A 25,559-nucleotide genomic window follows, 5' to 3' on the forward strand; every position below is an offset into this window, starting at 1 on the left:
AGGCCGCCCTACCGACGCTCCCCACGCCTCCAGAGGCCATTGGCTACCGCACACTGCACCTCACAACTGATGTCAACATGATCAACATGGGCGATGACCAAGCCGCCCTATCGACGCTCCCCATCCCTCCGGATAGCGATGACTCCGTCATCGAGACAGTCCTGGGCGCCTCCACACTGACCAGGGACATTCCCCACGATCTTGGGTGCTCGATGATGGATGTGCAAGTCAAAGGGCAGGTAACAAAGTGCTTGTTGGACAGTGGCAGCACCGAGAGCTCCATTCACACAAGTGTGGCCCACTTGCTAAGGTTAAAGGTCCACCCCACCATCTACTCGATCATCCTCACTGCCAAGGATAAGACTGTTGGTACCCTCGGGCGCTGCTTGGTCAATATAATGGTGGGAGGGGAGACTTACACAGGATTCAGGCTCCTGGTCATGCCCAAACTCTGCGCACCACTCCTCCTGGGCCTAGATTTCCAGTGCCACCTGCAGAGTGTCAACCTTGCCTTAGGGGGGCCCCAACCTCCACTTACATTGCACAGCATGCCAACCTACCAGCCCCATCCAACCTGCAGCCTCTCTACACTGCACATCATGCCACCGGCACTCTTTCCACATCTTGTGCTAGGCTGCAAGCCATTCGCCAGCAGAAGTAGGCACTATTACGCTGCAGAGAGGGGCTTCATAAAGGCGGAGGTGCGGCGACTCCTGGCGGAAGGCATTATAGAGCCCAGTAACAGCCCTTGGAGAGCCCAAGTCTTGGTGGTCAAAGGGGGAAGTAAGCCGAGGATGGTTGTGGATTTACAGCCAGACCATTAATCGGTACACCCAGCTGGATGCCTACCCCATGCCGAGGATTGCCGACGTGGTCAATGAGGTAGCCCGCTACCAGGTTTTCTCCACGATTGACCTGAAGTCAGTTTATCACCAAATCCCTATCCATCCGAAGAACAAGCCCTACACCGCCTTTGAGGTGGATGGGCGCCTGTACCAGTTCTGCCAGGTTCCTTTTGGGGTCATAAACGGGGTTCTCTTATTACTCACAGTGGGTCCCTCGCTTCTCAGACAAGGTCCACCCTCTGGCCCAAGACACAACTTTTCCCCTCTCACCTGAGGCGCAGACTGCCTTCACCCGCATCAGGCAAGACATCACGGACCCCATGAAGCAGGCTGTGGATGAGGACTCCCCCTGTCACTCCCAGCATGGCTCACGTTCCCAGGACCAGTGCTTCAGCATAAGCATGTATGGACACACAAGGCCAAACCTCTGGCGGAGCAGGCTTTCCTCCTTCATGCAAACCATAACTACGCTTACGTTAGGTTCAGCAATGGCAGGGAGGACACCGTCTCAACCAGAGACCTGGCACCAGCAGGAGCACCCACCACACCACGCCACCCTCCAACCCAGGATGACACTGACTGGGCATACATCCCCGTCCCCAGGCAGCTATGGGCACACAGGGCCTCCTTGACCACCAGGGGCCAGCTTCAGCCTTAGGAGATGAACCTGCCCCCCCACCCATCCAATACGACCCACATACGTCAACCCCGGCCACCCCTCCGTGTGGCACCACATCAGCCATACACACCCCTGCCGCTAGCTCCCCCAGTTCCCCTCTGACTAGTAACCAGGAGCCAGTCCTACGATGGTCACAGAAACCCCGTTGGCTGCCAAATCATCTCAACCTGTAAATATTGTATGTACATAGTGGGTGCGACTCCTTGTTACTGCACCCCCCCAGACAATTTTAAAGAAGCGGGTGAATGTGGTGGTGCACCACTGGCCTTCTGCAGGGGGCAACCTCTGTACCTGCAGGAGTGTAAGGGGACAGGACAACACCTGGCTGGCTGTCAATCAGTCGGCCTGAATGGATCAAGCCCCACCCGGTCGGGTGTCAATCACCCTCTGGGATACAAGTCTGCACCGGCCTCCGGAGGCCTCACTCAGAGTTGCTGCAGCCACCCCAGCCTGGCTCTGTGGAAGTCTGTTGTACAGCCTTTACCTTGTGTGTGTCTGATTCTGGCTAACAGCGCACCACAATATGAAGCAGGTTTTTAAAGATCTATCTTCTTTTGGTATTACTATAATTATCACAGTGGAGAAAGATTCAAGTAGCAGATGGGTCACTGAAGCCTGTTGGATCATATCCATAAATAAAGGAAGCAATAAATCTTTAAATTCCTGATAAAATTCAGCTGGAAAACCATCTTCTCGTGGTGTCTTATTGGCCTGGAATATACTTGTTTAATTTCTAACTGATCATTGGGAGAATTCAATTCTGACTGTTCTTCCAAAGATAACGCAGGCAAATTTATTTGGGATAAATAGTCATCAATTTTATTGTCATCTTTTTAAGATTCTGAACTACTTAATTTTGAATAATAGTCCCAAATAGAATCATTTATCTCTTGTGGTTTATAACTAATATGAGTAAGGCTTTTTTGGATAGAGGTTTGTTATGTTTTCAATTGCCAAGCTAATACTTTCTGTGATCATTCACCTAGTTCATAGTATCTTTGCTTGGTTCTCATTATTGCTTTTTCTGTTCTATAAGTCTGCATAGTATTACATTGAAGTTTTTTGTTAATTAATGACCTTTTTCTATCGTCTGACCCTTGAATATGCAAATCCTATTCCATATCTTTTATTTCACGTTCAAATTCATCTATAATCTTTATCTTAGAAGTATAACTGATAATTTGTCCCCTGAAATATGCTTTCAGTGCATCGCAAATCACAAATTTGTCAGTTACTGACTGTAAATTTATCTCACAAAACAATTGAATTTGGTCACATACAAAAGCACAAAAATCTGACCTCTTTAATCTCCATCTATAGACTGGTTTTTCCTTATCAGGCATTTAAATCTGTAACAATAAATATGAATGATCAGATAAAATTCTTGCTTTATAATCTTCCTGGAATACTCTACCTTGAAGCTGTGCTGAAAGTAAGATAAAGTCTATTCTGGAATATGAATCATGTCAGTTTGAATAAAAAGAATAATCCCTATCAGTTGGATGTAGCCTCCACCACATATCTATTAAGTTCAGATCTTTCTTTAAAGTCATTGTTGTTTTTGCTGCTCTGCTTCTATTAGTTCCTCTTGAAGATCTGTCTAATAAAAGATCTAGGCAGAAATTAAAATCTCCTCCTACCACAATATTCTCATGAGCATTCTCTAGATTTTGGAAGGTTTCCTGTATAAACCTCATCATCTCTATGAGATGTTTAGATATTCAAAAGAGTCCATAGTTCAGAGTAAATTTGACAGTGAATCATAACAAACCTCCCAGCTGGATCTGTCTTGAGATGTTGGACATCATTTGGAAGATTTTCATTAAATAAAATTGCTACTCCCCTTGATTTTGATTTGAATGAAGAAGATACAACATGGCCAACACAATGTATTTTCAATTATAAATACTCTTTTTCTGTCAGATGCATTTCTTGTAGAAAGGCTATATCCACAGCCATCTTTTTAATGTGCGCTAATATTTTCTTCTATTTGATGGTTCCATCACTTTGTCTGGCAAACCTACACCAAGCAATTATATAATTCTGAGTTCTCGGTGTTTTATCTCTGTCTACCTGACAATCCAAGAATGAAAAGGAAAATTATGAATACAAAATAAAGTCAAGTACAATGCTAAATATGATACCATTTAACAGAATGTACGAAAATGAACACCCCCCCCACCCCCGTCATGTTGCTAACTGAAACAACACTAACATTCTCCCTTGTGCAGGCCATGACCAAAGTCACAGATACACAGTTGAATCAGCAGTGGTCAGCACCCTCTTCCACTTCTCCCCACCCCCCTGAAAAATTAATGCATTTCTTTTCTTAAATATATATGAAAAATAAACTTCAAAATTGTCATTAAACACCATCTCAAACAAATAGAGTCAACAAAACAAAGAGAAAACACTTTGCTCTTCAACCTCAAGGTCTTCAACCTGATTGTTGATTTGGTAAGTTTCCAACAAATTCTACTGCCTCATAATGATTTAAAAAGAATCTGGTTTGTCCATTTGGGAGCGCAGTGGATGTTGTCTATATGGACTTCAGTAAGGCCTTCGATAAGGTACCACATGGAAGGTTAGTTAGGAAGGTGCAGTCTTTAGGTATAAATTTTAAGATAGTCAAATGGATTGAACATTGGCTGAAAGGGAGAGGCCAGAGAGTGGTAGTGGATAATTGTCTGTCAGGTTGGAGGCCGGTGACCAGTGGTGTGCCTCAAGGATCTGTATTGGGCCCATTGTTGTTCGTTATATACATTAATGATCTAGATGATGGGGTGGTGAATTGGATTAGTAAATATGCAGATGATACTAAGATAGGTGGAATAGTGGATAATGAAGAAGGTTTTCAAGGATTCCAGAGGGATTTGGGCTGCTTAGAAAAGTGGGCTGAAAAATGGCAGATGGAATTTAATGCTGATAAGTGTGAGGTGCTTCATTTTGGTAAGAAGAATCAGAACAGGACATACGTGGTAAATAGGAGAGCATTGAGGAATACAGAAGAGCAGAAAGATTTAGGAGTAACGGTACATCGTTACTCACGTGAATAGGGTGGTGAAGAAGGCTTTTATTATGCTGGCCTTTATCAATCATTGCATGGAATATAGGAGTTGGGAGGTGATGTTGAGATTGTATAAGACGTTGGTGCGGCCTAATTTGGAGTTCTGTGTGCAGTTCTGGTCGCCTAATTATAGGAAGGATATAAACAGAGTGGAGAGAGTGCAGAGAAGGTTTACCAGAATGTTACCTGGGTTTAAGCATCTAGAGTATAGGGAGAGATTGGACAGATTAGGTCTTTATTCTTTGGAGCGTAGAAGGTTGAGAGGGGATTTGATAGAAGTATTTAAGATTATGAGAGGGATAGACAGAGTGGATGTGGATAGACTATTTCCGTTAAGAGGAGGAAAGATTAAAACAAGAGGACATGAGTTAAGAATTAAGGGGCAGAGGTTTAGAGGTAACATGAGGGGGAACTTCTTTACTCAGAGAGTGGTAGCCGTGTGGAATGATCTTCCGGGAGAAATAGTGGCGGCGGAGTCAATTGTATTATTTAAGAAAAGGTTGGACAGGTATATGGATGAGAAGAAGATGGAGGGTTATGGGCATTGTGCAGGGAGGTGGGACTAGAAAGGGGTGTTTGGTTCGGTGCGGACTAGAAGGGCCTAATGGCCTGTTTCCATGCTGTAATTGTTATGTTATGTTATGTTATGTCACTGGGTGTTGTAGAAAAGAATAATGCCCTTTCTCCCACAGAATCTTTTTGACAGGGTTAAATAGTTTCCTTCGCTTTAAAAGATCTTCACTGACATCTGGATAAATAGAATTTTACTTTCCTAAAGTTCCAGCAGCCCTTGTCTTTGACAAGCTTGCGGTGCAGCTCTTCTCCGTACTTTTTCTTTATCCTGATACACAGGCATTTTATCAATACTGTACACTGGTTTTGTTCGGTGGGCTGAGGGGGGTGTTACATTGAAGGGCACTGTGAGTCCCTTCAATTTCAATTTCTCCCACAAAATTCTCTTGGCCTAGTACTTCTGATATCCATTTTTGAAAAAGAAATTGTGGCATATCTTGTTGTTCCACCCCTTCTTTCAAACCCACAATCTTAATATTATTCCTTCTGCTATAATTTTCCAAAACATCAATTTTTTGGCACAGCTTTTGACTTAGAACAGTCAAGGCAGCCTCATTATACTCCATATGCGACATTCTATCTTTATCCTCCTCCATATCTTCTTTCATTTTATTAACTTTGTTTATTTTGATCAATATGATGCTTCTTAGTGGTCATAACTTTAGATATTTTACTTATTTCTGCTTTCATATCTACTTTCATACTTCTAATCTCCTTAAATATATCCACATTACTCACTTCCTTGGGTATGGTCGATTCTGTATCTGCATCTTCTCCCTGGTCACTGTCAGAAGAGAAACTATCTAACTCCAACACTGATTTGGACAGACTGGTTGACTTCTGGTTTCTTCCTCTTCAGTGCCATCAACCCATTTCATTGGGTGCGGCGCTCCTCGTTGCGGCAGCGGAAGCTGCTCACCCATCTCCTGGGCAGGTAAAATGCTAGTCCCCGGCTCTGGAATCAGCTCAGGACTCATTGTCTGTTTCTTCTTGTCTTCTTTACATTGCACAGGTAAGTCAGCAGTGATTTTTTTTTCCTTCTTACCCATTTTTAAGAGAAAGTGAATATATTCAAAGTTTATTTAAAGGAGTTTTCATGTAAATTACATTAATTTTAAGGTACTTTTTAAGCAGATTTTCAGGAGGGTCAGAATTCAATCTCTTAACCCCAAGTCATCATGTGACATCCCCCACCAATGAGATAATCTATGACTTGAGGGTGACAGGGGCCACCTTAGCTGAAGGAGGTGCGGATGACTGCATAGTTTTGGTGGTGCGGGTTTTCACGGATTTTTCCAGCCATACTCCTGCCACATCGTGAACATGGCAGGGGTAAAGATGCCAGGTATGCGGGCACGGTCTATGCTGACACGTGTTAGGGCATAGTATATGTCAATGTGGGACAAGGGTAATGTGCTCTCACCATTCTTTCCATCACCGTGCTTTGTCTCCATGTAGTAAACCTGTGCGGGTACCCCCGGGCAGATGGTCCCCATTCCAAATATTTTAGCATCTCCAGAAGGGCACTGGCTTCCCGGATGGTATTGCTGATTGCCGGTCCAACCAAGGGTAAGACCACTCCTCTGACCACCCATCAAGGGCATCCTCAGGGAGGTTGCACCCAGGAGACCCACCGTAGAGGCTAGTAGTAAGGGCCCATTTCCTAATGGCTCTTGTGCCCCCATTGACTGTGCCACTGAGGTTGGCACATTAAATCTCTCTCTCTAAAAGTGTGGGGAACCTGGCCCACACCTCAGTCACCACCTGATCCCACAGAGTGGTCTCCTCATTGATCCCTTCAGGCGGCACTCAGAGGGAGTTGTTGGCTGTCTGCTGCACGGACAGACTGTTCAGAGTACTGGCCTCTAGGTGGGAGAGGTGAATATGGGAGACATCCTTGTCCAACAACCAGGAGTAGCCATGCAGCTAAATGCTTGCCTGACTGCTGGCAGTCTCTGTCCGCCAGGCTGGCCAACTCCTTGGCTGAGTATTCCTGGATCTCAATTATCTCATACTGTCTCCTTACCTATCCACTTGGACCCTCTCCATTCTCATTGTGGAAGGCCGAAGGGGGCACCTGGTTGTGAGTCTGGGACTGCATTGTTACTGGCCAGGCTTGCAAGGTCTCCGGATACAGGGGGGAGGGGAACACACATAATCAGACTCAGTCTCCTCAAAGTCATCATCAACCAGCCACGCATCCCCATCGCCTGACCACACATCACTTTCTTCCCCACGCTTGATGATAGTTTTGATTTTTACAGGATCGACCTGCCAGCCAGATGGTGAGCCACCTGAAGCTGCCGCACTTTGACTAGCCGGCAGGCACCTTCGGTGTATCTAACTTCCAAGTTGCTGATTTGTTTCCTGGCAGTGTCCAGTGCCTCCTACAGGGACCTGCAATGGAGCTTTAGTGATTCAATCTGTTCATCTTTCTGGACTCCCTGATTACTTAAATCAGTCCTGAACCCTTCTGCTGCCTAAATGGGGATATCAATAACCAAAGAGCACACTCACGACTCCCCCTGGTCTCGAGAGACCCCGATTCCTCCAGGAGGGTGACCACGTGGTGTCCTATCTTCTCTCCTTGGGATCCAGCAGGTCAATCCAGTTGACTGGCATGACACGGCTTGCAAGCTATGCTGCCGAACGGCTGAACCCCTGACAGGTGCCAGTCCACCTGGGAATTTTTTATTCCGATCTTGAGGTTCCTTTGCTAGCTGTGGGTCACCTCTTGCTGCCCGGATTGGTGAGCAGGTATAAAATAGCACATGCACCCAACAGGACACCAACACACACTCATTAGCACAACATTCCACATGGTTAGTACCTCATGTGTGCAGCTGAAATTCTTTAAATCCTGCTTACACTGCTTATTATTGTGTTTGGAAAATATCAGATTTGGTAGGTTCACAGAGAGACGAGTCTCTCTGTTACAACAAAGGTAATTTTATTGAACATGCAAGAGACAAATGGGAAGATGTCAAACGATACTTATTTACGACACTGAGTCAATTAAATGAGACAACGATAAGTTGTGTACAAATGAATGGCCAGAGTCCAACTTTGATTGACAGGTGATGTGACTTCCGAATAAGTTTCAGACAGGGAGGCCAGATGTTCCTCCACAATCCACATATGACATCCAGTGATCCAAAGATTCAATGTATTCTGATGGCCTGAAAATTTAATAAACCCAAATGTCCTGATGAAAGATTGAGCAGATTTCATCATGAGAAAATTCAGTTGTTAAAGTTATCCCCTGTTGAAGTGTGTGTTTCTTATTAACTGTGAGGGGCATTTTTATCATCTTGTGGTCCCAACCCTCTTGGGTATCTTTAACCCCAAGAACCCATGTTAATATTTCCTCACTACATGGCCAAATCTAAAACCCTGTTCCTGGGTAGATTTTGCAATGTACTGCTCTAAAAAAACAATCCTTGACACATTTCACAAATTATTCTATGATACCCTTGCCAGTATGCTTCATCCAGTCAATTTGTTAATTAAAATTTACCATGATAATTGCAGTTCCCTCAAACATGCTTTTGGTATTTCACCATTTATGCTCTAATCTCTTGACAGATCACATTTTGAGTGTCTGAACACCACTCGTACCCTTGCTTTCCTTACTCATTCATTCCTTGTTCATTCTTTTAACCCAAACTAATGCCACATCACTATTCATCACAACTCAGCACTGTTCTGGTACCCTCCTTGAGTGCCACCTCTTCTCCTCTCCCCTTATGCCTCTTGTTTGGAACAGTGAAATGTTGAGCACCCTAGCCTTGGTCACTCTGCAACCATATTTCTGTAATAGCTATTATACTCATGTTATCTGTGCCATCTTTTTGTCCATCTTGTTGCAAATGCTGTATATTAAATTAATGAATAAAGCTTTAATTTTTAGTTACAACTCTGGATTTGCTGATTTGAATTTTCATTTACATCTTCTGCACTGGACCGTCATTCTGTCATTTTCCCTTTCACTGTCCTGTGTAATACTCTTTAATTTCCTTCTGATTTATTAAACCTTCTGCTCTTGGAATCCTCCCTTTCCTCCCTTGTTTAAAAACTGATCTTCATCCCTAGTTACACAATTCGCCAAGATAACAGTCCCAAATCTCAACAAAACAAATTCCTTTCTCGGTTACTAGTGCCGGTGTCCCATGAATTTGAACCCATTTCTCGCACTCTTGGCTTGAACCATGCACTTACCTCATTAATCCAATTTGCACGTGGCTCAGATAAGAAACCAAAAATTGTCACCATTGTGATTCTTTTTAGTTTTGTATCAAGCTCTGTGGTGATATGTATATACTGTGTTGTGTACAAGTGGCTGACCCGCCCACTAATGACTTGCTCCCTAGTGACTCCTCCCCTTGTGACCTGGCCATAAAGGTCGACCTCCCTTCCCCTGTCCTCCATTTGAGCACATGGAGTCGGGCCAGGTATAATCTAATGTGTATTAAAGCCTTTAGTTCACGTCACTCAGTCTTTGGTGTAATTGATAGAGCGTATCAAGCTCCTCATAATCCTTTGCAGGAACCTTCTTGCAGCTATGTCCTTAATGTCTACATGGACCACTGGATTCAGCCTATCCTATTCCAGTCCATATAGTGGTGCCCTTAACCATAGCACCAGTCAGACAATCAGTTGTGGGGATGGGCAATTTAGAGTGACAAATTAATTTATCAACTTGCAGGTCTTTGGGATATGGGAAGAAAGCTGTGCAGTCACGGAGATAATGTGCACTAGGGCTGCGGCGAGGTTGAACCCACTTTACTGCAGCTCCACTTGCAATTTAACTCTGCATCTACCTCACAGCCCACACTGAGAAGAGGCTGCATATAGGAGAATATAGCTAGGATAGATGAAGGGGCAAGTACATTGAAAGTATTAAATTGTGGTGGAGGAATTATTTGATTTTGGGGAGGAAAAAGAAAAAGGTGGTGTACTTTTTTAATTCTTGAGAGAATAAAAGGTGTTCCGATAATCATTGTTTTCCTTGTATGAGGAAATATGCAACTTCATCAAGCAATGAGGAAGATGATTGGTTTGTTATCCTTTATTCCATAAATTTGGATTTGAGTACAAGAGTGAAATCAAATGGAATGTGCACAAATTTGAACTCCCTACACTTGGAAGCATGTAATGTAATTGCAAAGATTTACATAAGGATTCTTGAGGTGGTGAATTTGTGAGTCCTAACCTTTCATGTATTGAGTTTAGGGGTCTTGTCACTGATATAGGCAAAACTCGAGAGGGTAGATGCAAATTTGGTGTTCACATTGGGTGGGGTGTTAAGAACTGAGATTATAATCTGAAAATAAGGGGTTGGCCATTCAAGATAGAGATGAGAAGAATTTTCTTAATGCAAATAATAGTGAACCTGGGGTTATTGTGCTGTGCAGTGAAAGAAAGAAGAAACCACACAGAAGCTGTGAGTGAGTTGAACCAACTAATTGGCTTTACTGGTGCTCTGAGAGCTTATCATCACCACTCCTATGATCCTTTTCGGCCCCTCCCACCAGGACTATTGTGATGTCAGCTTAGTGTGAGCCTGCACCTTCGTGACCTGGTTCGCTTATGGATAAGTTCACCTCACTACATGACCCCCACCCCACATCACCTTCCCCCCCCCCCACCTCCAGAACTGGTATTCAGAGGTGGTGAGTCCATAGTTCGTAAACAGTTCATACATTTGGGAAGCCAACCTCTCTGACACAGTGCTGGAACAGTTACTGGCTGGTCACGGTCAAGGTGTGCCTGTTTTAGGCAGTTGACCATGAACATTTCCTGCCTACCCCCAATGTTCAAAAGTTACGTAGCCTCGTTATGTCGTAACACTTTGTATGGACCCTTGTATGGGTGTTGAAGGGGCATGTGGTGTGCACCTTTCCTTATGAAGACATATTTGCAGTCTTTGTGATCCTTTGGGATGTAGAATGGAGCTGAATCATGGTGTGAGGTTGGTACGGGGGCCAAGGTGCCCACCTTCTTGTGAAGTTGCATTAGCAGCACTGTAAGTGTTTCTTCTTGGCTGTGAGCCACTGGCACAAACTTCTGGGACTGTCAGCAGGGTCCCATAGATAAGATCAGTGGAAGGCATGGCCAAATCCTCCTTCAGCGCTGTGCAGATGTCAAGGAACACCCAAGTTGGCTCGTCCACACCATGAGGGGCCATCTTCAAATGCCAAATGGAACCTTTCCACCAGGCCATTAGACTGTGGGTGGTTGGCCGTGGTGTGACATAACCAGTCCCTAGGAACTGTGCATAGGCCGGACATGAACTGTGCCCCCTGTCTGACATGATATTGAAAGGAAAGACGAAACGGGCTATCCAGTTGGTGATGAGGGCCCTAGTGCAGGATATCGTGAAGTGTCCAAGAGCGGGACAGCTTCCGGCCATCTAGTGAACCTGTCTACCATCTCTGGAAACTGGCAGCGGCCCGACAATGCCCACATAGACTTGGTCAAATCATCTGTGTGCTGGTGGGAAGGACTGATGGGGGGCTTTCATGCGCCTCTGCACCTTGGATGTCTGATAGTGCAGTCGAGTTCTGGCCCAGTGGCTAACCTGTTTACGCAGCCCACACCACATGAATCTGTCTGTGACCAGTTGAGATGTGATCCGGATGGATGGGTGGGCCAACTCATGTAGTGTGTCAAAGATGCGATGCCTCCATGTGGCAGGAACGATGGGCCTAGTTTGGCCGGTGTGGCTTTAGATGGCCCAAAATGCACGTCTTCCAGCTGTAGTCCTGAAACTGCAGTGCAGTAGGCTGGTATCTCACCATCTTGCTGCTAGGCTGCTGCGAGTGCTGTATAATCGATTCCATGGGACAGGGAGTGCACAGACAGGATGGACGTACAGGACAGAGCATCAGAGGTTGTTCTTGCTGGAAGTGTGCTTGCTGTTGTGTACTCTGAGATATAAGAGAGGTAAAAATGCTGCCTTGCCAACCACAGGTCCAACACCTTGACAAAGACAGAAGTGAGAGTTTTGTGATTGATGAAGACCATGAAATCACGTCCTTCAAGGAAATAGGAGAAATGGCATACAGCGAGGTAGAGGGCACTATACCTCTGCTCCAGGGGCCGCAGGTGTCTGCTGAAGAAAGCAAGTGGTCTCCAGTGTTTATCAATCAGCTGCTCAGGACGCCGCTGATGGCCGCGTCGACTGTAAAGGCGGTGGGCATATCAATGGGCAGATACACTAGAAGTGTGGCTTTGGCCAGAGTGGCTTTAGCCTTGTCCAAAGCTGCTGAAGACTCCACATCCCAGCTGAGTTCTTTGGTCTGACTGGACAGCAGCTTTAAAAAAGGTCGCATGATCCTTGGTGAAGTTACAAATGGCTTCAACCTTTGAAGGAAGAGGGACTGGCCTGTGTTGATCAATGAGGTGACCAAGGAAATCAATGGCCATCAGACTGAACTGACATTTTGCTGGGTTAATGGCTAGGCCGTAGTTGCTCAGTCACTGTCAGAGCAGTTGCAGGTGTGTTAGGTGCTCCTGCAGCAATGATGTCATCTAGGTAGATAAAAACAAAATCCAGGCAGGGCCCCACCAAGTCCATGAGTCTCTGGAAAGTCTGTGCTGTGTTTTTGAGGCCAAATGGCATGTGGAGGAACTCAAAAAGGCAGTGATGAGGGCTGCCTTGGGAATGTCGCTGGGGTGCATGGGTTACCGTCGGACCAGGTTCATTTTTGCGACGATCCTCACTTCCAGTTGATTGGCTGTGAAGTCCTGGATGTGGGGAACCGGGCACTGGTTGGCTGTCATTGAACTGGCAGTAGTCCCCACAAGGTCACCATCCCCCAGAAGACTTCAGCACCATATGTGGAGGCGATGTCCATGGGCTGTCCAAGCGCCAAATGATTCCCATCTCTTCCATCTTCCTGAATTCTTCCTTGGCAAGCACAGCTTGTCAAGAGGAAGCCTGTGTGCTCGGGTGTGTAGTGGCGGTCCCTGTATGAGAATACGGCACTGGACTCTATGTTTTGGGACTGCGGAGGAGAACTGTGGCATTATTATGGCCAGGAATCCTGCCAGAATTCTGGCAAACTCGTTGCCTTATAAGGTTACTGAGTCAAGTGAGGGGCCGGGAACTTGGCTTCTCAAAGTGTGGAGGTCTAGAAGGTTTTGGAATTGACCAGATGGTGCCCTTTCAGGTCCACCAGGAGGCAGTGGGTTCAAAGGAAGTCTGCACCCAGAAGGGGTTGAGACACATTAGCCAAAGTGAAGGTCCAGGTAAAACAGCAGGAGCTGAACTCAAGTGGGTTAGTCCGTACCCTGCATGTACGTTGCTCTTGTTGGTGACAGTGAGGGACGGTCCCAACTTCCCGCCATTTGTGTCTTTGTTTGAGGAAGGCAAGATGCTGGCCTCCACCCCTGTGTCCACAAGGAAACGCAAGATAAAGGAGGCTGTCTCAGTGGCTGACCATTGTAGCTATCAGCAATGGCCAGTCCTGGCACTTCCCAGATGGGAATAGGCTGAGAATGGCAGCGGCGGACTCCAAAACCCCATTTCTGATGGTAGAAACACCACCACTCCGAGTTTAAGTCTCCACCTGCTGTGGCTTTCACCGGCCTCCTCAGTGGAGTGGGAGAGAGACAAGTCGTTGGGCGTGATGCCGCAGCAACTAAGTGAACGGATGCCCTGCCATATTGCCTGGTGTGCCAGAGGACATTCGCACGGGCTGCTAACTTGCATGGGTTGCTGAACTCGTCGTCCTCAAGGAGTAGGCGGATGTCTTCCAGCATCTGTTTGAGAAATATTTGCTCGAACAGTAAGCAGGGCCTGTGCCCGTCCATTAACACCAGCATATCGTTCATTGGGGTGGACGGGATGCAATTGCCTAGGCCATCCATGTGGAGCAGTCATGCCGTTCATTCGTGGCGGGAAAGGCCAAAGGTCGATAAGGAGCGCCTGAATTGCTTCATATCTTTCGGTGGCTGGTGGCTGATTTTTCATGGAGTCAGCCTGTTCAAACCAGACTAACGGTTGTGAGGTCCAAAAGGTCAGCAGATTCAGTGAAACTACGTTTTGTGCGCTCGTGCCATTTTATCATAGGGTCCAAAATGCCACACAGAAGCTGTGAGTGAGTTGACCCAACCAACTGACCTTACTGGCACTCTCCAGGAGCTTATCATCACCACTCCCATTATCCTTTTCGGCCCCTCCCACCAGAACCATTGTGATGTCAGTCCAGTGCGAGCCTGCACTTCCGTGACCCGATTCGCTTGCAGATCAGTGCAGCTCGCAACAAGCCGAGAATTTATTCAAAATCGTGATTGATATTAATGGAATCAAGAAATATGGATTTGGTGAAGGAAAATAGTGTTGTGTCAATGATCAGTCACAATCTTACAGAATAATTATTATTGAATAATAAACAATCTTATTAAACAATTTTATTGAACACGGGGCAAATAACTTATTTCTTGTGTTTGAACTTTACGATCTTATGTAATACTGGTGAGTGGTTATATCACTTAAAAAAAAGCTCCAGTAGCTAGAAATCGTAAATACACACTGAAAAATATTGTGGCTACTCAATGGAGAGAGAAACAAAGCTAACGTTTCGTGTCAAGGACACTACATGGGGGGGGTATGGTGGAGGATGGTGAAAGGGTACCCAGATCCTCTTGTCACAACACGTCTCGGAAGGAGAGATTCCCTGTCCTCTGGAGAAATGACGTTTCCCGCGCATGCCCAGGAGCTCGTCCTGCGTTGCTAGGCGACGGCGCGAGGCTGCAACTCATACTGCGCTCGCCTCGGTAAGTTTTACTTCGTGCCTTTGGCTTGTGTCCGCACGACTGCTCACCTACCCCCCGCTGCACTTTCAACGTGTTCCTCGCCCGGGGTCGAGCAACTACATTGTAGACGAGAAGGGAGGAAGAACTTCTATTCCTGGAGTCGATTCACAAACCCAGGACTCCCCAAGGCAACGTCCATTCACTGACGTGTCGAATGCAACCCCGAGTCCAGCGAAGACCCATCCAAGAAAGATGACGACCTCCAAGTAATCAGCCGTAGTTCTAGTGACTGGTACTCCAGGGGAACTTCTTGATGTTCTTTAAATTGTATGTTTTAACCTTTCATTTTTCTCCCTTTTACGTTGTCGTTGGTCTGTATGATCGACAGCTGAGGGATCTTTCCTCTCACTTTCTAGTCCAGGTCTCCCTCTAAAAGACATAAAACTACCTTCTTGGGTAGTCATTAAAGATCCTATTTTGAAAAGTGGCAGAGACATTCTCCCAATGAACTTGAAGGAACGTATCTCTCTCAACCAACATCTCTAAAAGAGATGATTGAGTCATTCTAACTTTGCCAGAACCCAGGTGAGTGCAAGATTGATTGTCATTGTTCCTGCATAATATTGGCGACATTACAAAAATTCAGATAGGCTGAGAAAACCTAGAATGTTGAAAGGCACTATATAAAAATCTCTTTTATACTTGGGATGGTTACTTGGCAGTCAATTGTGTGCTTATTTTAGTTTCATTACTTTTGGTTCTGGAACACAACTGATTATTTAGTAATCTATATTTCAATTAATTTATTTGTACTTAAATTGATGTTGGATCTTGACATGTGAAAGTCAAGCACTCTGATTTTGCTGGCCTCACTGCATTCTCACTGCCACAATGCTACTCCATGTCAGAAGATTCTAACTGTTAACTTAAAACAATGTGACTATTTGTGACATCACATAGACATTGTGATATTGTTTATGTCAGCACATGCAACTTGTGGCCATCCATGCTTCAGTGCCAGTTGAAGTGCAAGAACTGTCATCAAGTGATTGGCTGATTGGTATCTGAGGCAAGTCACGGGGAACAAAGCCAATGCTATTTTTCAAACATGTCATCTCATGAATAAGATAATAAACACTCCATTATTTCAAATATTCCCTTTTATCATATCATGAGCAGGATTTGACCATTCAGCCCATTGAGTGCTCCACAATTCGATCATGGCTGACATTTTTTCTCTCGGCACCATTCTCCTGTCTTCTCTCCACAACCTTTGACAATCTTATGAATCAAGAATCTATCAATCTTTGTTTTAAATATACCCAGTCATGGCATCCACAGCATTTAAACTCCCTTTCTATATTGTCTGGAATATCCAGGATTACTGAGCTAATATTTGAGCAGGAATACTGTAATAATCCTGCCTTCCTTAAGCTCTAACAAATGTCCATATTCCTAGTGGATACCTTGACTTGAATATTCGCATTGTTTTGGGGAGATAAATTGGGTCAGGTTTTTTAGTGTAGGTCACATACAAACACTTTAAAAACAGATCTTATTTAAAATACTGGAGCTCTGCTCATCCGAGACAGGCCAGCTCCAAGAGCCTTTGCAAAAAGCTTTGGAGAGCACCCAAGAGACTTCACTAATGGATTGTTGTTTACAAAAAGGCAACAGATGAAAGAACTCGTTGGAGCCGCAGACTGTCTAGAGTAGAACTTACTGTTCTAAGTGGGTCATGTGGTTTTGCAAGCAGAGAGAGAAAAAGTCTTTTTTTCTGAGAGGGGGAGAGGGAGAGCTCTGCAGTTTTTAGTCAACAGCAATAGCTGGGACTGGAACAGAACAAGCTGGCAAGCTTGTGGAAACCCCATTTTGAACATAGGTTGTGAGTTCTTAGTTCAACCTGGCCAAAGCCCTCGTGGTCCATACTTGAAATAAGAGAAACAAAAAGGAACTCTGTGGTGACCTGAAAGAAAGAGGTTATCATCTAGAAAACCCTGATGGGGCAAGTTTCTTCAGCAAGACACTGGTGGCTGATTAAAAGGAATCAGTTGTGGGTGTCCAGCAAACAACAAATCTCTCTCTGAAAACCGATAAGAACCTTCCTGAGCGGTAACCATTTACCTTTCTAGCACCAAAGCCTGGTGAACTGTTAAATTCTGTGCACAGTATAAGAATTGCTTGCAACCAGTAAACTTGGAAGTGAGATTGGACTGTGAATCAAAAAACTTCTCAGAACTTGTACACACCTAACATACACGTGTGCTTAGAATTAGAAGGGGGTTAAGTTAGGTTAGTTAAGTTAATAGTGATAAGTTAAAGTGTGATTCTGTTTTCATGTTTCAAGATAATTAAAAGCAACTTTGTTTAAGTAACCATTTGTCTTGGTGAATATTTATTGCTGCTTGGTTTATGGGTCCTCTGGGCTCGTTACAGCATCTAACCACCACAATGGTATATTGTTTTTTTTTTAAATTCTAACCTTTGTTTTGTGGGGTTTCCAAATTCTGCAAGTATTTAAATTTCCAGGCACCACTTGCAAATAGTGGCACAGTTCCACATGTGAGTCCTGCAGCTACAGGCACACTCTAATGGGCTCCTACAAATAGTGGAACACTCCAGAACCATTGCAAATATCCCATTATCTCAAGGGCATCCTGAAAATATTGGCCACCCTGGAATTCATGCAATCCAAACCAACTTCCTGGATGTATTTCCAATACAACATAGCTAACACTCAAAGACTCCAAGCTTTGGCCTACTTTGATAGGACCCTAATAGTTATTAGTAAACATGATAGTCAATTGTAACAGTCAGTAGATATATAGCCTGATGTTTGAGTGCAGCAAATGTTCTGAAAGTTAAGCAGCATCTGCATAATACAAAAGGAACACCTGCAGTTCAAGGCTCTTTTTATTGTCATGTAAAATTGTAACATACATGATATACTTTAACTTTTGCCTGCCTTTAGGCAGACAAAGAGATGCCATTAGTATTTCCCATGCCCCTTATGGTACGAGAGAAAGAGAAGCAAAAGAGAGTCCAGAGACACTGAGTGACTGTGGATTCGCCTCCAGCTCTCCAGCAACCTCTGCAGCTGCACTGACTTCTGTTCGATTCTTCAGCAAACCAAGCTCCAGAGCCAAGCCTCCAACACAATCAGGAACCATTCAGTACCCAATGTTCTTCGAGAGCCCTTCAGCATCCTTTCAAATCTCAGTTCCGATACCTGATTCCCATGAAGCAGCCTCTAGCAGCCCGTTCAGGTCCCCTGACCACAACTCACCCACAGCCTCTGTAGGTCCCCCAGCCGCTGAGCCCCTCACTGGTCTGCTACCATGGTCATCTTCCCTTTTGGGCCCTTCATCTGCTGAGCTCCTAACTGGCCCACCGCTGTGGTTACCTTCCCTGTCGGGTCATATCCTCAGCTTCTCCTTTTCAATGAGGGCATGTACTCCCCGTTTCTGGTGGACACAATCTGAGAGAACCTGTACATTCTAAGAAACACCTGAAAATATTTACACTCTTCAATTATCTGCACACTCTGTGGGGGCTCCATTTATTCATTCAATTATCCATGAAAAATTAATATTGAACATCTTGAAAAGCAAAAGAGATGTCCGAAATTTGAAAGTAAAACCAAAAATCTGGGATACTCAGCAGGTCAGTGTCCCGACAAGAGAGAAATGTTAACTCTGTTTTTTTCTCTCTCAATAGATATCATTTGACTAGCTGAGTATGCCCAAAATGTTCTACAAGTATATTAGTACTCAGCAACAGAAATAACCTGTTGGTCATAAGCATATATACATAAATAGTACAGGTATGTAGTGTCCATTTAATATCAGATTACCATTCATGTTCCCCACCCCTTCATATCCTATTAAAGCAGACAGAAGCTAAGGTCCAGCTAGACAAGTTCAGAAAATCATTACTATAAGATTTACGCTATATAATCTTTTCTTTCTCCTAGAACCATGGCAGAGTTGCATCGATTCCCTGGCCCTGTGGATGAGACCTTGTGCAATCATGTTGTCTGTCAACACCCACTGTGCTGGGAAACTATGAGACGGTTGGAGCGTGGGCTTCCACGCATCAAATTACAGTCTATCCGTAAACTCCCACCCAAAAGTGAAGGTAATGGTGTAGGTGGTGGGGGTGAAAATAAGTGCCACAGTTCTACTATGGTCCAAAGATTCACTCCCACCACAGATCTGGTTAATACGCGATAATATTTGAATGGAATTTCAAACAGATGCAGTTAGCCATTCAAGGTTTACTATCAGTGTGATAAATTTGGATTAACATCAGTAACCGAGAGGGAAGTTATTGAGTTGCATTGGGAGGGAAAGGAATTAACATTAGAAAAAGTGCTGTAACAGGGCGGTTAACCTGCAATGGAGATTGAGCGGGACTGGACCATTCAACATACTAAGATTTCTTGCTGCAGCCTTCATTCACAGGCAAGATTCCTCACCATCCTCCTTTACCTGGAGATTGTAAACTTTGTCTAAATCCATTGACCAATAAATCTTCAATATTTCCCCAGTTGGTAATCCAGGATTTTATGACAGATAGATGCTGAGAGTTACATTGAAGATCACACTCCAAGCTCAGATCTGAAGCTGAGAGCAATAAAGCAAAGAGCAGTTTTATTTCCATGCCTAAGATTGAACAAGGAAATGTAGTTAAAAAAAAAACAGATATACTGTTTTGCCAGATTCCATTAGACTGCCCAATGCATTGAAAGAGAGACTTTCCAATGTAAAAATGATAAAATTTGCACTTAAACATCCTTAACATAAAAGGTCTATCTCATTAAACTAATTGGTCAAAGATGAACAGTGAGCCACATAAGGTAATGTTAATACAGGACACATAATCATTGTGGCTGCAAGTAGGAGTGTTTATATGTTTTACACTGTATGACACAACCAATATACAGATCTGCTTCCTAGTTAAGCAATGCTGAATTCATGGTGGGGAAGGCCAACTACCCCCAAATAAGATAGAGACTCAAAGCTTTGTACCTAGTCCAAATTGTGAGGGAACCTAAAGAGGTGCAGGGAGAATTTGCAAATGCCACTCAGACAAGAGCAGAGGTTAGAATTGACCATGGAGCTGTAAGATCCACTAGCTGCACCACTATTTTTCCTGTGAGTTTTTGCAACATGGTTGTTTTACATAGAACATGTAGAAGGTGGAATGGTTGGCATAGCAGTTAGCGTAACCTATTTTCAGCACCAGCGATTGGGATTGGACCAGAGTTTAAATCCCATGCTGTCTGTAAGCAGTCTGTACATTCTCCCTGTATCTCTGTGAGTTTTCTCTAGGGGCTACAAAAAGTACTGAGGCTGTAGGTTAATGGGGTGTAAATTGGGCGGATTGGACCAGAGTTTAAATCCCATGCTGTCTGTAAGCAGTCTGTACATTCTCCCTGTATCTCTGTGAGTTTTCTCTAGGGGCTACAAAAAGTACTGAGGCTGTAGGTTAATGGGGTGTAAATTGGGCGGCACTGACACGTGCTGTATGTCTAAATTTAAATCAATTTAACATAGAACATTATAGCACAGTAGAGGCCATTTGGGTCATGATGTTGTGCTAACCTTTCTAAACCCTACCCACAACAATCCTATCTTTCACACCTCACTCCCATAACCCTCTATTTTTCTTGCATCCATGTGTCTAAGAGTTGTCTTAGGTAGACGTGGTTCATTTCAGTATATAAAGGTGGTATATGAATTTCTTGAACATTCCTGTTTAGGATGTGAGTAAACAAAGAGAAACTGGAGGGACTCAGCATCCATTGAGAGAAATGGACTGTCAGTGGTTTGAGTTGGTCCCGTTTGTTGGGAAGGGGGAGACTGCAAACATAATAAGGAGGGAGGAAGACTCGAAGAGGCCAATAGATAATAGGCAAATTAAGGTGGAAGATGTGAAGTAGGGAGCACATCTGGAAGGGAGGAGGAGGGGTGGTTGCATACAAAGCAAGTACTGGAATGATCACGTCACTTTAGAACTAGAAGACATGGATTAAGGATGAAAGGTGAAAGGTTTAAAGGGAACATTGGGGGGAACATCTTCAAGCAGAGAGTAGTGAGTGTGTGGAAAGAGCTGCCAGCTGAAATGGTGAATATGAACCTGACTTTGACATTTAAGATAAATTTGGATAGGTATATGCATGGGAGGTGTATGGGATGTGGGTGGGGGTGGGCTTTCATTCGAGTGGAGGTCAATAGGACTATGCAAAATAGTATGGTAGTTTTGCATGGACTAAATTGGCCAATGGGCCTGTTTTTATGTTGTAGTATTCTGTGAATCTCCCTGCCAGTGCCTCCAACATGACAGTTCCCCAACCCTGTGCTCTCCTCTTATTTCCTACCCAACATTTACAAGCAGGACTACCTTGGCAGATCCATTGTTTCTACCTTCTCCAGTCCACTGAACATCTCTTCAGACCATAACCCTTTATCTTGTTTCTCCCCTTCCCCCCCCCAACCCCATAATAATTTCCTTCCCACCTACATTGTGATACCTTGCATGCTCTCCAATTCCCTGGCAACACCACCTCATTTTTACCATGGATATGCAATCCCCATACATGTCCATTCCCTATCAGAAAAACCTCAGGACCCCCTGTTTCTTTCTTGAATACAGATCTGGTTAGTTCCCTTCAACTTACACTCTCCTTTGCTTGGAGGAAATTGTTATCACCTTCAACAGCTTCTCTTTGGACTCCTGCCATTTTCTCCAAATCTAGGATATAGACATGCATCTCAGTTAAGCCTGTCTTCTTTTTTCCTATGAGGAGCAGTCCTTGTTCTAAAGCTACATGATACCACTTGCCCAACTCCTTCTCCTCTACATCAACAACTGCATTGGTCTTGCAACTAGCTCTAAGCAGAACCTGACAATGTATCGACTTTGCTGCCAACTTCCTTCCCAGACCCCAAATTTGCTTGGATTATTTCAGACTCTGCTCTTCCCTTTCTTGACCTCTCTGCCTCCATCGTAGGAGAAAAAAATATCTACTCATATTTATTATTATCCCACTGACTCCAACAAGGACCTACACCTCTTCCCACCCTGTCTTTTGTCAGGATGCTGACCCTTCCTCCCAGATTCTCCGTCTCCACTGCATCTGTTCCCGGGATGAGTCTCCACTGTCATTGATAAAGACTTTACCTGCATCCTCCCTGCCCCCCTGCACATGTTTTCATCCCTCTCCATCTGGATGGAACAAAGGCAGAATCCTCTTGGTCCTCTGTTTTCACCCAACGGTGTGCACATTCACCTCATCATTCTTTGACACTTCTGTGAACTACATGATCCCCATTACTAGCCATACCTTTACCCCCCCCCACCCCACCAATCCTTTACCATTTTTTTCACAGGGACTTCTCTGTCCATGATTCCCTGGATTGGTCTTCCCTCACCACCCATCCTTCCACACCATTCACAGCTCCCCCTACTGCCAAGCGGGCACTTGTGCCATAACTGCAGGAGGTAAAAGACTTGTTGCATCTTCCATCTCACCTCAATCCAGTGACTTAAACAGCCCTTTCAGGTGAGGGCTCTTCCTCCAACCTCGTCCACAACATTTGGTGCTCATAATGTGATCTCTTCTATAACAGTGAGACCAAATGCAAATTGGGTAATTACTTTGTCAAGCACTCTGTTCTCATGGATCAGCTGGAACTTCTGGATCACCTGCCTTTGCCACATGCCAGATGTCTGTCCTCAGCTTCATCTGTTGCCAATACGAACAGCATATCGTATTCTACCTTGGTAGAATTTTCCACCATCAGGTAATTCCATCCCAATTTGGTTCCACTATTTCTGTCAGTCCTTTACCCTTTCCCATTTTCCTAGCCCAATCCATTATTGCTTTACACTCTTCATCCATTGTCCACCCAGGGTCTTTTCCCCCACACCTTTCCACTCCATTTCTTCCACCTTCATTTTTTCAGTACGTATTACATTTTGTCTCCTCCCCAGCTCTTCCTCTCCCCCCATCCTTTTAATGCTTGCTTTCTTCCCTTCCTACCTTAGTCTCAAAAAATGTTATTGACCCAAGCTGTTGACTGTTCATTTCCCCCCATGATTGCTGCCTAATCGGTTGAGTCCCTGTAGCTTCACATTGTTTACTCAAAATCTCAATATCTGCAGTTTCTTGTATCTTTTGAAACAATGTGGTTGTTGCTGTCAAGGCTCACATTTATTACCTAATTTATGTAAGCCACATTCCTAAACCAGTGCAATTGTGTGCTGCTTGTTAGGGAATTCCTAGATTTTGATTCTCTGTGGATGACAGTAATATAGCTATTAGCATAGTTTGTGATGTGCAGAGAGTTACAGGAAAAGGTAACTTTCTCTAAGGTTATATCCCTGGTGTGCTTGTCCTTATTGATAGAGGCTATGTGTTTCACATGTAACGAGAAATAAGCCTTTGTAAGTTGCTCCTGTGCATTTTGTAGATGGTATACACTGTACCATGGTGTACTGAACATTTTGGATTGACCATTTTTCTGAATCATGAAGCTTCTTCATTGTTTTTTGTTAGAGCTGTGTTCAACTGGATGATGGAGATTATTCCTTTTGCCTTGTGGTTTGTGATGAGGCTTGGAGAGTCAGGAGGTGTGTCAGTGAAGGACACCCAGTAACTTGGTCTCAACCCAAAACAATGACAATTCTTTTCCCACATGGATGTTAGTCAAACCTTTGAGTTCCTCTTACAGCTTGGTTTCACTCAGGATAGCAGCATCTGCAGTCTCTTGTGTCTCCATAATCTGCAATATTTTGGCTGAATGGCTGGGAAAAGATGATTCAATTATAACTTGTATATTTTTAAAAAAATGAAATGAATGAATAAATGAAAAGGAAATATTCTGGGCAATGGACAAAGTGAAGGAATGAGGTTATTTGATTGTCTCACAGAATGACTTCTAATTCTCTTTTGTAGAATTAGCAGTCTTCATGAGCCAGTTGGCTTCCTTTAATGTATAGTCTTCTATGAAAGAAAGATGGAGGAGGGGTTGGAAATTGCCTATCTATTGTTACTGCTTTAATTTGCAGGTAATCTACCACCTCTGAATATACTCAAACTCCCCCAGTGGAGTGCGGATCGAGCTATTGATGTATCTATCATACCTATGACTTCAAGGAAAACAACTGTTAGCTCGCAGTCCTATAAATCATCCCATCCAGAAAACCTGCAGTCCACCAGTTTGGCAAGCAGGTGAGGCTCGAAAGAGGTTGGGACAAAATGCTGTGAGCCACTGAATGGGATTGAATTTGAATAGCAATCAGATCTGAGATTTGTATGTTTGTATCACTTCATATATGTTTTTGGTATCTTGTAAATTAAACAAATCTGAGAGACTGGATAAACTCTAAAAGCATGACACAGCTTTATTTTACTAATGTATTTCTCTGTCCTAGACTTCTGCTCACTGTAGAATGTATGTATCCTACACAATCCACTCTACTGTTAAATGTATATTGTACTACACTTCATTCATCCCATTTTATGCAACAAATCTTTCCATTGGAGTGATGAATCTCTGTATTCTTTATCTCCACTTACTGTTGTGTTAATGAATGCCTTAATGCTACCTCTCTACTTACTATAGTTGTGAATGCCTCTGCCTACCACTCCATAGTGCATTTATGAATGTATTGACTCTGCCTTCTGATTGAAATTATGGATACCTTCCTTCTACCTTTCTATTTGTTGAGGTTAAGAATGTCTTTAATCTCTTCAGCGAGTGAGAGGAGTCACGTGATGGAGTAGTGGCCGGACAGTGAACTCCAGCCCTCTCCAGAAAAGTTGGGAAAAACAAAGGAAAACACAAAGGCACAGAAATAAAAGTTAAAGAAAAGTGAGTATAAAGGTGGAAAGAAGATGGCGACAAAAAAAGAAAAATCGAAAGCAACGGTAAGAAGAGAGGAAGAGAAGACAACGGAGGAAGAAGGTGAAGGCCTTACCTGTTCGAAGAGGCCCGCTGTGGAGAGAGAAACCCGCTCCCTCAGGTCGGTAGATAATGGACTACAAAAATGGCTCGCTGAGCCGAGTAAAAGTGCGCAACCGCGCATGCGCGAGGAGTCGCATGAAAAAAAACACACCGACGGGAGGGGGGACCAGCTGGGAAGTCGATCTCCACAGCCGTCAACGACAGCTGCAGAACACCTGCAGCAAGAAGAGACCACAGAAGACAATGGAAACAAGAAAGAAGAGAAGAAAAGGGCAACAAAGAAACAACAGATGGCCAACCCAGAGGAAGAAGAAGAGGAAGAGGAAGAGTACAGTGAAATAGAAGAAGAAAAGAAAGGCAAGATAAAGGAAGTACTTTCTCTTATTAAAGGATACATGGAGTCATTTAAAGAATGGCAAACACAAGAATTTAATGATTTAAGAAAAAGAATAAACAACACAGAAGAGAAAATGAATAAAATAGATATGACCTTAACAGAAATGGGAAAGAAAATGGACAAGATGGAAGAGCGGGCAGTAGCAGCAGAAATGGAGGTAGAAGACTTAAAAAAGAAATTGGAGGAGTCTAATAAAAAAGCGATAGAGACACAAGAACTGTTAGCTCAAAAAATAGATATAATGGAAAATTAGAACAGAAGA

At 44.0% G+C, this 25,559-nt stretch overlaps 1 protein-coding gene across 17 annotated transcripts in view; it reads left to right on the forward strand.

Annotated features, from left to right (window-relative positions):
• The window catches only part of pole3 (polymerase (DNA directed), epsilon 3 (p17 subunit)), a 143,542-nt gene that overhangs the window by 10,217 nt on the left and 107,766 nt on the right, over window positions 1-25,559 (forward strand). For 8 of the 17 annotated variants that reach the window (XR_011356329.1, XR_011356328.1, XM_069933574.1 and 5 more), the window contains exons 1-3: window positions 14,954-15,253; window positions 18,900-19,063; window positions 24,002-24,164. Coding sequence is in view for 15 of the 17 variants with exons in the window: in XM_069933574.1 (XP_069789675.1) it covers window positions 15,240-15,253; window positions 18,900-19,063; window positions 24,002-24,164 (341 nt within the window). In the remaining 2 variants the exon portion in view is untranslated. The other 9 variants (XM_069933509.1, XM_069933602.1, XM_069933485.1 and 6 more) reach the window with 8 other exon arrangements.

The sequence above is a fragment of the Narcine bancroftii genome, chromosome 1 (assembly GCF_036971445.1).
Source record: "Narcine bancroftii isolate sNarBan1 chromosome 1, sNarBan1.hap1, whole genome shotgun sequence".
Lineage (NCBI taxonomy): Eukaryota > Metazoa > Chordata > Chondrichthyes > Torpediniformes > Narcinidae > Narcine > Narcine bancroftii.